The sequence below is a fragment of the Neofelis nebulosa genome, chromosome 7, assembly GCF_028018385.1.
Source record: "Neofelis nebulosa isolate mNeoNeb1 chromosome 7, mNeoNeb1.pri, whole genome shotgun sequence".
NCBI classification, from domain to species: Eukaryota; Metazoa; Chordata; class Mammalia; order Carnivora; family Felidae; genus Neofelis; species Neofelis nebulosa.
The window spans coordinates 18,061,705-18,075,468 of record NC_080788.1 but is presented as its reverse complement, the minus strand read 5'-3'; the positions used below and the strand labels follow the sequence as shown (position 1 = coordinate 18,075,468).

Genomic DNA, 13,764 nt, shown 5'->3' with positions numbered 1-13,764 from the left:
AAGTCCAGCGCTCAACCAACTGAGCCATCCAGGCACCCCAACATTCCTTTAATAGGGGAAGAGAATCTTCCATTCCCAACTATTAAGACAGTTAAGATGCAAACACACATTTGATGGAAATTCCTATGCTAGCAGGAGCCACAAATCTAAGCGTCTATAGGAACAACACAAGCAGTGTGAGCGAAATAGATAGCTATTAAGATACAGTAGGGGCAGCAAGCCTAATCAGAAATGGCAGCTACTGTGGGTTGTAATACGAGAAAGACAACACAAAATGTGAGGACTGTGGCAAACTGGAGAATCCCATGCCCTATTGAAAGTGAGCAGCTGTTACAGCCCCAGCCCATTACTGTCATGTAGAAGGCAGGCTTAGAGGGCAGATCTGTTTTTCAAGAGATGGCAGAAATCTAGGTTTTTCTGTGTAATTGTTGGTAACCAACTCAGACATGTTTCAGGCTCTGATCAAGCAAAGCAAGTGTGAGGGCAAAACACATGTAACTTCTGACCTGGAGAGCGTGCATATAATGAATGGTTGTCAGAACCTTCCTGTTTTCCTCAGGCTCATGGGTTAAGACAACTGGAGGGTTCTGAGCATTTAAACTGATGAGGTGGGGGTGGCGGGAGTCTATTCCCTAGAGAATACCAAACAGCTAGAGGAAACTAAGGCCCAGAGAAAAGAGGAAGAGTTTCCAGCCCAGGAAACTAAGGCCTCTTTGCCTAGAGGGATTCTGGTTCACCAGCATCTCAGCTAGTTAATAAATGTATGGATTGGGTGAGGACCATAGAAATTGTGTCCTGAAATGTTTTTTTTCCTGTAACTGCAAAGTTAGGCCACTCTGTTTTGCATGGTTTACAGAATCAGAGAATCCAAATATATATATACATACACACACAAATATATATATATATATATATATATATATATATATATATACACACACACATACACACATATATTTGTGTATATATATATATATATTACATTTTTTAGTCTAAATATAGCATGGGTACTATAAATTGAGAATGATAATAATACCTACTTGATACATATAATAAGATCTGTGAGACTTAGATGACCTCACACAGTAATAATAGTGATAATAGCTAATGCTTACACAGTGCATACTGGCATGGTTCTAATCAGTTACACTTCTTAAAAAAAATTTATTTATTTATTTTGCAAGACAGGGAGAGAGCATGAGTCAGGGAAGGGCAGAGAGAGAGAGGGAGAGAGAATCCCAAGCAGGCTCCATGCGGCCAGCACAGAGCTGGACTTGGGGCTCGATCCCATAAACCATGAGATCATGGCCCAAGCCGAAACCAAGAGTCAGATGCTTAACCGACTGAGCCACCCAGGCACCCCTAACCAGTTACATTTATTAACTCAATTAATCCTCACAACACTGTGAGGTTGCTGTAAGTATTTCCAGTTTCTGATGGAGAAACGGAGAGATTAAGTAATTGCCCCAAGAGCACATATCCAGGGAGTAGCAGATTTGAACCTAGGCTCTTGACCTCCATGTTACATTGTAAGGACTGACACTGCACATGCTCCCTTTTCTTCCTTGCCCCTCTCCACTTAGGCCTACGGAAGAGCCTATGGCGTTTGGGACAGAGGACATGGGAAGAGCGGAGGCACCCAGAAAGATGGATTTGGAGAGCCAGTGGGAAGGGGCCAGTCCAGGAGTACGCACAGGCTTTTAGCACCTCCCCTCTGCTTCTGGTGGCCTGAACCCCACAAACTGACTTGCCGGTCAGAATTTGAAATATAGGAAGAGTGTAAAGATGGAAGAAAAGTTCCCCCCAGGAGCAGGGAGATACAATTGAAGATGCAATACAGATTAGGGAAGGGGGTTACTTCTGCTTGAGCTTTAGGGGATTGGTTGCTAGAAACATAGGGCGCAGAGCCTCAGGAGCTCAGAGGTGGCAGGAATCATGGTAAGAGTAATGTTAGTGACAACAGTAGTGGGAATTGAGCTTGCCTTGTGTGCAGGTGCTGGAACTCTCATACATGTGCTCATTTAATCCTTTTAATAAGCCTGAAGGCGGGATGTGACCTCCCATTCTGCAAATGAGATAATACAGCCAGCTCTCCATACCTGCAAATTCCATCAGTCTCTATTCTCTGAACTCATTGCTCTACCCAGAAAGACCACAGCCCCTATCACTCTGTGGGGTGCTCCTAGACACGCCCTTCTCTAATCAGAGGAGACTTGAAATGGCCATCACCTTGATGCCTTTAGGAAGAAAGTTTACTGCAGCCTTAAAGGGGAGTCAGCACTAAGTGGGGTTGGCAGTGGAACTGCAGGATCAGAACAGCTGCTTGTCAGGCAACACCATGATGCCCTAGGACAGGTGCAGAGATCAGCACCAACCCTGGTCTCTAAGGCCTCAAAAGACCATCTAAATGGGCACATCAGAAATGAATACAAGCACGGAGAAACCCCAAGCTATTCCTAATGTGTTAACCTGTTTGAAAACTGCTGTCAGAATCCTTGTTCTCTCGGTGGCAAAACGTGCAAAAGGCCATGGAGAGTGAACTGACCATTCGGCATTTTGAGATACAGAGTTTGTTCTGGCTTTTACCCACGGTGCCTAAGTGCGGTATGGGCCAAGGGGGCCCATGTTACATGAATGGAACCAGCTTCCCTTTGGAAGCAGGAGTGAACTGGTCCCCACCCAGTCAGGAGCCATAGTCCCACTGTCTTTCAGGGTGCCTGGTTCTCATGTCATCTCTGTTACCCCCTCTCAGTCCAGTCCCCCCACAGTGGGAAAGAAGGGAACCCACCCAGGGCTGGGGGTTCTCCAGGCCTCTGCTGCCTCTAGCAAGAAGAAAGGAAAGGGGAGCATTTGGTACTCATCTTGTCTGACAAGTAAGGGGATACCAATCCCCCCCAAACACACACACACACACACACACACACACACACACACACACACACTGGCTGGCTTTCACCCAGGGTGGCAGGACTGTGACCTGGACATTAGTCACTTTTAGTTCAGAAATCCCAGCCAGATCCCCTGGGAGCAAACCAACATGGTCTACCAAATGCTAAAGAAATCCACATGCATGGGGACCATAGCTCTGCTTTCCTGTGCTTAAACCTGTCTGTGCAGAGCACACTTTTTTTTTTTTTTTTAAAGAATCATTAATGAGAAACATTTCTCATCTGGGGATTCTCCGTAACCTGCTTGCTAAATGCCCATGGAAGGCATTGCCCTCTGACAAACGAAACACCACTGGCCAAGAAGCTAGCGTGTTTCAGGCTCCATGCTCCAGCTAATCCCTTTGCTCTGTGCCTTTCCTGCATTCCTTATGCAGACAAAACTGCCCTAGAAGTCACGAAGGATTGCGATTGCATAAGGACTTCCAATTCAGGCTCCTGGAATGTCACTAACCTGAGCCTGGCCTGCTTCCCGGAGCAGCCATAGACAAACTTGGTATTAACAGCTCTCCCAACCCTGCGAAGTGTTCAGGGCATTGGCCTTGTGTTTATAACTCCTCTCCTAAAGGATATTAAAATGAAATGGGCGGAAGCCAAGTACATTTCGGTGTAAACCTTTGAGAGGCAGAGCCTGCTGAGCACAGGCGGCCTTGTTTGGAAGTGGCTCCGTCTGCAGCCTGGGCTCTGTAGGGTCTGGACACAGCACAGTGGAAGGGGTTCTGTCCCACTACAGTCTCAGGGGCAGGGGGTGGGATTCCTGGCCATATGAATCAGACTCATGAGCATGGGGTGCATTCCCAAGATATAATTCCCCATGCGCAAATATGTCCATCTTCCTGCTGTCCCCTTGTGCTAGGCTCTCCCCACATTTCCACAGTAGACATAAAATATACAAGTGTCTGAAGCTGGGCACTGTATCTTGATGCAGTCTCCTGTTTTATCCACCTACCTGATCCTCCCTTTTCTCGACTCTTCCTCCTGTGGCCCACCTTGTCAGCCTGCCCCTCTGCTGCGTCCTACCCCACCTGCAGCCTACTCCCTGCCCTGCATTCCTGGGTTATGGATGCCCCTTGGGCCCTGTGTGTCCCACAGAGACAAGAAGTCAGACAGGCTCTGGAATGCACATATGCCCAGTGCCAGTGGACTCCTGATAGATAACATGGCCACCCGAGAGTAGCCACAGTCAGGTGTCCTTTATCTTCCCGTGGCCCCCCTCGGCAGCCCCTGCTGTTGCCCTTGCCCCACCTCCAACCAGAGGCCTCCAAAGTGGGGTTTGGGGTGCAGTCCTGCTGATGGAAATGGGTGTAAACCACAGCTGGCCACACCCACCCACTCTCTCCCATCCTCCTCAGCCTCCCTAGTCGCCCTCAAGCCCTGTGTGCTCCGACAGACCCTTCGTCAGTCCTATGCAGAGTCCATTTCTTGTTACAAAATGCGCAGCCAGCCTGATCCTGGCCTGCCTTGAGCTCCATAAGCAGGTATCAGCATCCACGCCTGCTGTGTGCTCTAAAGGAAGGGGAAGCTGCAGAAAGCAAGTGGTGGGTAAGGACAGAGAAGAACCCTTACCCTGTTTCCCACCATCATTAGTAGGGCCCTTTCTCAGAAACCTCTGGAAGGCACCTCAGAGCACATGCCATCCAAAGGACTGAGGTCCAGGACATGTCCAGACTCATTCTGCAAGCTAGAGACAAAGCAAGGCTTAGACAGAGGCCAGACACTGCCTACTTAACCACGGCCCCAGAACTGGAGAGTGAGTGGCATTGTCCCCAGAGGTCCAGGGAGCCCAGAGGACAGACAGGTGGGGGCTGGAGGGTTGGCAGAGGATCAGAAGAGATGGCCTCTTCCTCTCTCCAAGTCCGGGCTGTTGGTCTCTCTTCCCAAAGAGACAACCTTGTGCACACTGAAACCTCATCAAGCTTTGCTTACAAACTGCCTTCCATCTTTGTGTCTGAGAACAAAGTCTATGGCGTCATTCCTCTGCTAGGAAAGATGAAGTACGTGCCTCTGTGATATACAGTTTTTCACTCCTATACTGGCTAATAATTTGTGTGCAGAACTTCTCAGAAATGCCTATGTTTTTAATACCCTGACTTGGCTTCAAAAAGGGTTTTTAGGGCAGCTTATGGAAAATATATACTTCAACCAAGACAAGTAACTGGGGCTAGAAGCTGCTGGATACCTGACCACTACTGGGTGGGACAGTGAGTGGTGGGGAGGTAGAGATAGGGTCAGCTTCCTGGTGGGAAGGATATTGGAGGCAGGCAGATCCCCATGGTGATGGAGCCCTTTACTGGGCCCATAGGTGCCTGGCACTGTGCAGGCACTTCATGTTTGCTCTCCCACGGAAGCCCCGCCCCGCCATCTTGGTCACCTCACACTACTAAGGCAAACCGTCTCCTCAGAATGACCTTGCACTTCCTGGGGATCATATGGCTACTGAGCAGCAGGTCTGCTGCTCCAAGAAGCCATGTCCAGGGCCTGTGGAAGTGTTCTTCCAAGAGAGAGTCTTTAGTGTGGACCACAGAAGGCCTTGAGGTGAGGAGAGAGCCTGACTTGGGCTTCATGTGTCCTCAGGCCACCCTTCCTACCTCCCACCCCTCAGGGCTGGGAGGTAGCCTCAGGGCAGCTACCTGTGCAGAGTCCAAGGCAGCCCCAACAGCCCCAACAGGACCCCAAATGGGTCCAGTCTGTTTGTTTGCTGGGTGATGGAGCTCCTCTGGGTTAACACCAGGCTACATTCCCTGCGGTCCTTAATACTTTTGCAGTTAGTACAGAGTACAGACTATTTTCCAAGACTGTTACAAAAGATAATTGTCACATTGTACATGCAGGCCTCCCTCTTAATGAAAGCTGTCCTCACTGTTCAGCTCTTGCCTTAGGACAGCCTCAAGAAAATGAGCCCAGGGTGACTGGAATTTGTTTTAATTAAAAGCCTCCTAACCTTCAGCATGTCAAACTCTAACCCCGCATTCCTCTTGCTCTTTGAATGAAGCCTGGTTTTCTTTTGCCTGTATAAGAACACAGAGACAGAACAGAGTCTGACAGGGCCTCTGGGAGACATTGAGTCCCCCTGCCCAGCAGGCAGGCCACACTTCCTCCCTCGCTCTAACCCACAGACAGCCTGAACATTGTGTTGGGGTGGAAACGGGAGAAGACTCGTGGCCTTGGAACACCTGTGCCACCAGGGCTCAGATTTACAAGTTAAGTCATGCTTCTGTGCTTTAGAAAATGACCTCATCTTCTGCCAAGGCCACCGGCATCAGGTTGCAGATGATTCTAGAAGAGGTTTTTAAAATTGAGGGCGGCCACTGTAAGAGAGCTGCAAATCGCTGGCTTTCTGAAAATCCGGCTTCAGGGCATGAGGCCCATGCTGGGACATGGCATCTCCCCGCCCTGCTCGATCTTCGATCTCTCTGGAAATCCTGCTGTCACTCGTCCCCCAGGAGAAGAAACTCTGCTCATCAGGGAGTCACTCCTTAGCTGTAGTGACAGGATGGATTTGCTCTCCTCTCAAAGACAGATCACGCGGTTCACAGTTCAGAAAGCTAACGTGGGGGTCGGAGGGGTGAGAGAAATACATCAGGATCTTGTAGTAAAGGGAGTTTTCCTATATCCCAGGTAAATATAAAAGTAGTTTCAGATTTATAGACTGGGAAGGCACCCACAGTGGATGCCCTACCCCTTCCTCTGTTCCTGAGTTGCAAGGCTGTTGTGATCTACAAGGCCACTGACATGATGCCTGATGTGTGACAACTTCTCTGTGACAATGGCAGTTGGGGAACCCTTCCCCCCCTCCTCCTCCCCTTGGACTAGAGGCCTTGCAGGAACAGAAATGGGAAAAGCCTGGACCTTTAGAGAAGCTGAGGACTCCGAAATACAGGAAGGGCAGCAGCAACCTCAGAGGGCAGATTTCCAGGCAGAGTCCGCCTCTGACATCCCCAGCAGAACACCTCGCTTTCGTTCACTAGTAACCACACTGCCTTCGTTTCAGTAATACGTTCCTTCTCCCTCCACCCCTCCCTTCCTTCTTCTCTCACTTTCACCCCCTCTTCCAGAGACCTATATGTGCTAACAAGCATCCTCTTTGGGGAAATATGAATACCTCTCCCTGAGGTAGAGGTTGAGCCATTTACGCACTAGTTTGCATTAGACCAGGCAGCTCCCTCTCTCCCAGCATCTCCGTGAGATCAACTACACTAAGGGAAAGGAGCATGTGGCACTCAGGTCTAGGAAGCCAGCTGAAAACGGGGTATTTTAGGGGAGGCAGTTGGTCAGCGTGTGACTGCTGGGGGAAGGGATACTGAGAGGCGGGAGGACATTACAGGAAAGGGGCCAGAAAGGAATCAAGCACAGCTGTGTCCTCCTATGTCCAGTTCCTTACCAGGAAGGGGAGGGAAATGTTTCCCATCCCTTTTGCCTCTTCCTGTATCTGAGCATGGTACCACTTCTGCCAAAGCCCAGGCTCTGAAACTCAGTCCCTCCTTGTTCAGCCCCAACGCCTTCCTACGCTCTTTATATCTGCCAGTCTTCATAGTAAGAGCTCATCTCAGGAGAACAAGGCTGAGACTCAGAAAGATCTTTACCTTTTTTTTTTTTACTTTTTTTTAGTTTATTATTTTGAGAGGGGCGCATGTGAGCAGGGGAGGGGCAGAGAGAGAGGGAGAAAGAGAATCCCAAGCGGGCTCAATGCAGAGCCAGACATGGGTCTCAATCTCATGAACCACGAGATCATGACCTGAGCTCAAATCAAGAGTCGATGCTTAACCAACTAAGCCACCCAGGTACCCCAAAAAAGAACTCTTAAAGGCTCAGTTACATTCTTTGGTTAATTCCCAATTAGACAGAAAATTAAAATATCAGGAGTACTCCACTCCGGAATATCGTTGTTAATTTTTAGACATGGAATGTTCATCTCTGTTATGCTTTTAAAATCAACAAAATAAATGCCACATCATCCCCACTAATTTGCTGTCATCAGATTATCAAAGTAGCCAAAATTAATGCTTAGTTTGAGCATTAAATCTGTAATGCTTTCTCCCATGACTCAGCTACTAGTAAAGAGAATTTCTGCTTGGTAGAATTTTCTCCTACCAAGAGAAAATTCTGAGTAAATACTCCAGAAATCATCCACCTGCTGGTCTAGCAGACCCTCACTGAAAGAAAGGAACAGGGGGCTCCAGTTCAATTAACTCCTGTCTATAGCTACAAACTCTGGGGGCAGCTAGGACCGAAATCAGAGGCATCACCTCACAGCAGAATTCCTGCTTCAGTCTGGCAACCGCCTAGGCTCCAAGCAAAGTAAATCTTGCAGATAAATGAAACTTACTTGTTCTCAGACCTATCTTTTCCTTACGTTGACAGGGTTCGGTAGACTACATTTCGCAAGGGTTGGCTTCTCTCCTTTCTAAAACATATCACATGGAGTGTACTTGAATCATTTCTTGAGACCCCCAACATTCTCAGCATGAACTTCGGGTGTTCCCAGAGCTCTCGTGGTGTGCAGGGCCACACATCCGGTGCACATGAGATGAGCCCGGTATTCTACACCTGTGACCACTTTCATAGTGTTTTCATAGTGCTCCCGTCCTTTTAATAAGTCCACCTGTGCTTCCGGTATGCCTGCTGGTCACCCTAGCATGGGCAGCAGAGGTCCATAACCACGACCCTCAAAGCTGTCCCTAAGTTAAAATGATTACCATTTATTGAGCACTGACCAGGTGTTAGGCATGTCTTCAGTTGTTTGTATGCATTAACTCATTTACTCCTGACAATAACCCTAGAAAGGAGGCACTAGCTTTGTGTTCCCCTTTTTCAGATGAGGAGACTGAGGTCAACCATGTGAGGCACCCAGCTAGAAGGGAGCAGAGCCAGGCAACCTCTGACCTCTGGAGTCTGCCCTCTTTGCCACTCGCTGTGCTGACTCAGGAACAACCACCCTCTCTGCACAGGCGACCCAGTTATCGCTCCTCTGTGAGTTCTGGAGTGCTGTCCTCATAGAGGCCTCTTTGGAAGCACCTGGCACTCACAACACAGTATGAGAAAAGTGAATTCGAGGGCTGATTCTTTGGAAAAGGTATTAAAATAGATAAAATGCTAGCTGGTCTAATCAAGAAAATAGGGAGGTAGCACAAATACAAAATTAGAGGTGATAACCAAATATGGAGGAAAAGTAAAGAAGTAAAGGGTTATGTTTTATCTTTTCACTCGTAGGTCTTTGCACCACACAATACACATGAGATTTCCAAGTGGAAATGTCAAGTAGACCACTGTATACATGGGTCATAGTCTATTCTGGCAAAAATGTGCTTGTCATGTGTCACCATGAGGTCATCTCCAGCAGGCACTTCATTGGGAGTCCCATGTTCCTGGAAGAGGAAGATATCACTTCTCCCTCTGCTAGAGCAGGGGTCAGTGGTCCAAATCCAGCTTGCCCCCTTGTATTTGTAAATAAAGTTTTCTTGGCACACAGCCATGCTCATTCATTTATGTATTGTCTGTGGAAGCTTTTGTGCCTCAACAGCAGAGTTGAATAGCAGAGATAGCGACCATATGGCTCCGAAAGCCTAAAATATTTATCATCTTGTCCTTTACAGAATGAGTTTGCTGACCCCTATGCTGGAACCCTATGATTTCTCCAGTTACAGACTAGTTCCTAGTTAATTTCTTGGTTCAGAATTTCCAGACCAAGTAGGTGATGCAGATTCAGGCCTCACCCATGTGGATGCCCCCTGTACGGTGTCTCATTTTCAGATGCCATTTCTGCAGCCACGGATGGCCTCTGGACCATTGCGATTGCTCTTCACTCCATTGTAGGGATTCTTGACCGTATTAGTTTTCTTTTGCCGCATAACAAATTCTGATTGCTTAAACCCATTTATCAATTCGGTTCTGTCGGTCAGAAGTCTAGCACAGTAAGGCTGGCTTCTCTGCTCAAGCTAAAATCAAGCTGTCGGCCTGCTACATTCTCATCTGGGGCATGGGGATACTTTTCCAAACTCATTTCTGTCATTAGCAGAATTCAGTTCCTTGCGGTTTTAGGACTGAAGTCCCCATTTTCTTGCTGGCTATTGGCCAGGGGCCTCTCTTGGCTCCCACAGGCCACTCTTGGGTCCTTACACCATAGTTCCTTCCATCTCACCAATGGAGGACCTCCATGTCAAATCCCCATTATGTTCTGAATGTCTCTGGCTGCCTTTTCTGCTACCAACTAAAGAAAACTCTGCTTTTCAAGGCCTTGGGTGATTAGGTTAAACCCAAGGGATAATCTCACTTTCTTAAAGTCAACTGTGGTATATCACATAACCTCATCAAAGGAATAATATCTCCTCATATCTGCAAGTTCCACCCATGTCACAGGGGAGGGATTAGACAGAGTTGTCCTCCTAGATTCTGCCTATCACAGAAGAATTTGGCCTTTCGTAGCAAGCTTCATTCCATCTTCCTACCATACACAGTCCTCAGGCCTCATCACCAGTCCTCAGGCTTATAAAACTTTAGCCCTTACAGACTATACCTTTTTTTTCTAATACCCTCACGGTCCACTCAGCTTCAATGCCCACTCACCATTCTGGCTTCTGGTTCCTTCTTCATTTATCACACCTGAGGTTTTCCCTTTCTTGCTTTCAAGATTGGCAAATATTTAAAAATATTTTCCTTGTATTATAACCAGTATGTTTATGTGTTTGGAATGGTTGAGTTTCTTTCTTTAGCAGCGTGTCAGCCATATTTTGCAGAATTTTAATGCTGTAAAATTATGTTCTAAGATAACAGAGTCCATTAAAATAAGTGGACCCTCGGAGCCCTAACCTCAGTGAGCAGCAACCAGAGTTAGAGGAAGAATTAATGGTTAACCTGAAAACTCACCAGTGTGTTCAAGTCTGGGGAATATTTTCCCCATCTGTACTGTATGGCTGGGAGAGCTAAAATGTATGAAAACCAAGGAAAGTAAATTGCTGTATCCTGCTGAGACCTAAATCTTTTCTGAAAAACAGTCCAATTAACTAGGTCCTCTTGTCTAAATACTTATTTTTTTTTCAAATAGCTCACCACCACTAAAAGGGTACTTATTCTGTTTCCATTTCAAATATGCAAGCAGTCTTCAAATGTTGTTACGATGCTTTTCTTCAGATGTGGCCAAGCAGTATTTTCAAGAGAGCATGGCTAATCTTAAGGATGCTGAAGGGATGGGAAAAGCCAAATTTCTTTCAATTCAAGATGATTATTGCCATTTTCTACAAGTCACCGGACAAAAAGAGGTAAATGCATTTGGACCCAAGTTTGACTAGTTATTTGCATGAGTTGATATCCAGAGGGGCTACTCCTTCACTCTACAAGCATCCATCAAGCATCTACTATGGGCAAGGTATGTACCCGGCTCCCATAGGGACAGGGATAAATAATGCCAGGTGGCCACTCTTGGGCAGCTCCCAGATACTCATTCTTGGAAAATGAAAACTATTTATGAGAATGTGGATGCCATGTTCCCCCAACTCCCCACAAAGGATCCTAAAGGACAAGAAACCTAAAACCCAGTGGGCAGACCCTGCTTATCACAGCCTGCAGTTCTGGCTGGGATAGAGGGTGCCGGTGAGTGTGCCTAATTCCTCTCTCCTAATTTTGGGTTATGGATGGAATTTACATATCTAACGAGAGCTACACAGCGCAGAAGTTACAGCCCACGGTCCATTGAACCATACAGGCATGCTTTTTTATGGCTTGTAAAAATAGAACAAGCCCCAGAGTTTATATTCACTGGTAATTAAACCCTTGGGAACTTATTCCATGCAAAGCCTAACAGCTACCAGAAAGCTACTTGCTGTTGCCTTTATGTATATAGATGTATATATTTTTTTCAACCTCAACCTATCAAGGCAAATCCTTGGGATGAAAAGCTTTTATTTTCTCTGCTGTTCTGTACACCTCCCCCCACAGCTCTGTCCTAAATCCCCCTCTCAGTTGATGTGAGCTTAAGGAACACGGGTTTTTAATCTAGATGCTCCCATGTTCCTCAGACCAAAGTAGGACTACAGTAACCATAACATGTGGAGTTTCCATATTTTTCTGGATCCCCCAACTAACTAGAAAAGGGCCTTCCAGAGGCCTCAGATTCTAGAATATCTGTAGAAGTTCTAGGGAGGGTACTCAGGTCAGAAGTCTAGAGGCAGGATGTAGTCTACCCCCATCATGACTTACCCCTTCCAGGTCATCAGTCATTGTTACCTCTAAAATGTATTGGTTGCTATGTCCACCTCTGCCAATCATCACCTCCTGTCTGGGCCACTCTGACAGACTCTGGTCCCCCAGCTGCTTTCTCCACTCTTGACTTTTTCTCATCCATTCTGAATAAGGAAGCTATGGTGATCTTTTCAAACAGCAGATCTGATCAGTGAAACCCCCATTTGTAAAATACTCCAGCGGCTTCTCAATGCCCTTAAAATAAATCAGAATCCTGTGTGTCTCACAATACCTTCAAGGATCTGGATTCTGCTGACATTTCCAGTCTTATTTTTGCCCCCTCCCCCGATCTGTGTTCTGGCCACATTGGCCTTTTCTAATCCCCACTTCCAGAAAGTGCCAGCTTTCGGTTCCTGCTCTTGGGGGTCTCTTCCTCATTGATCTCCTAAATAATGCAGGGTCTATCTTTCAGGACTCGTCAGTTTGCCTGATTCCTTTCCCCAGTCCTCATTAGATTCTTCCCATTATTGTTCATCATAGAATCCTGTTTGATATAATAATATGATGAACACAGCACAGGAGTAATAGAACAAGATCATAAGAATAGTAAGTATATGTGTGGATGTGTACTGTCTCTCCCCTGCCTGGACTGATTTCCATGTAGCCAGAGACCCTCTTGCTCATGGTGGTGGAGGCTTGGCTATGGGTCGCCTGACTGCTCTAGCCACCACAGGGCACCCATCATCTCCCCTGTTCCTGTCTGGCTTCCTGCCCTGGTGTCTGTCACTGATGCCACACCTCACTGCCCTTGCCTCAGTCACCCAAATAGGTGGTATTGATCCAAAGATGCACCTCGCTCCCCTCAGCCGCCCTCGGAGATTTTGGCAAACTGGCTCTTTTCATTCTACCCCCGGCCAGCCCTCCGGTGCCCTTGTAAGAATAGAAAAAGCTGCCTCTTCCTCGGGGGGATGCAGCCCGTGCCAGCACACATTGCTTGGAGAGCAGAACACAGGCTAGATTTCAGCTGCCCTCGTTCTCCTGCCCTTGTGTGTAACGCAACCCGTCCGCCCAAGCGTGGCAACCTTGCATGGGTCACAGCCCTCTCCCTGTGGGCTCTAGCTGGAGCTGGCTGACAAGGCTCAGCCGGAGGACAGTCCCAGGCATGAGCATGGGGCTGTGCTCAAACCACCCCAGATGTGTTCACAGCCGATACATTGGACTAGAACCCTGCACCAACAGGAAGGTGGTCTTTGGGAAGGAAAATGTCTTTTAAGGTAAAATGTAGGTGAAGGTCACTCTGCCACAGATTAAAATACTCTGTGTGGGTTTATCTTCTAGTTGTGCTACTTTTCTGCTCAAGAACCTTCTCCGGGTTCTTATTCCCCATAAAAAAATCCAGACTCCCAAACCTGGCGCAAAGGCGCCCCACCAACCCTCAGCCCTGCCTGTCTCCCCACTCTCCCCTTCCCACTCTCTGTGCTGCAGTCAGATTAGCCCACTGCCTGGCTCTGCCCTTTGCCCTCCTCACACCTGGGCTCCCAGTTTCCCACGTCCTCTCCTCCTCCCACCCAGGTCCTGTTTTTTCTTCACTCCTCTCCCTTAAGTTTTTCTACCTCTCACAGACTGACACAGTCTCTGTTTCCTC

At 47.5% G+C, this 13,764-nt stretch overlaps 1 protein-coding gene across 10 annotated transcripts in view; it reads left to right on the top strand.

Annotated features, from left to right (window-relative positions):
• The window catches only part of TTC23 (tetratricopeptide repeat domain 23), a 106,266-nt gene that overhangs the window by 73,035 nt on the left and 19,467 nt on the right, over window positions 1-13,764 (top strand). For 9 of the 10 annotated variants that reach the window (XR_009263906.1, XR_009263905.1, XM_058736722.1 and 6 more), the window contains exon 8: window positions 11,073-11,200. Coding sequence is in view for 7 of the 10 variants with exons in the window: in XM_058736722.1 (XP_058592705.1) it covers window positions 11,073-11,200 (128 nt within the window). In the remaining 3 variants the exon portion in view is untranslated. Of the gene's footprint in view, window positions 1-8,760; window positions 9,019-11,072; window positions 11,201-13,764 lie in introns of those variants that run through there. The other variant, XR_009263907.1, reaches the window with a different exon arrangement.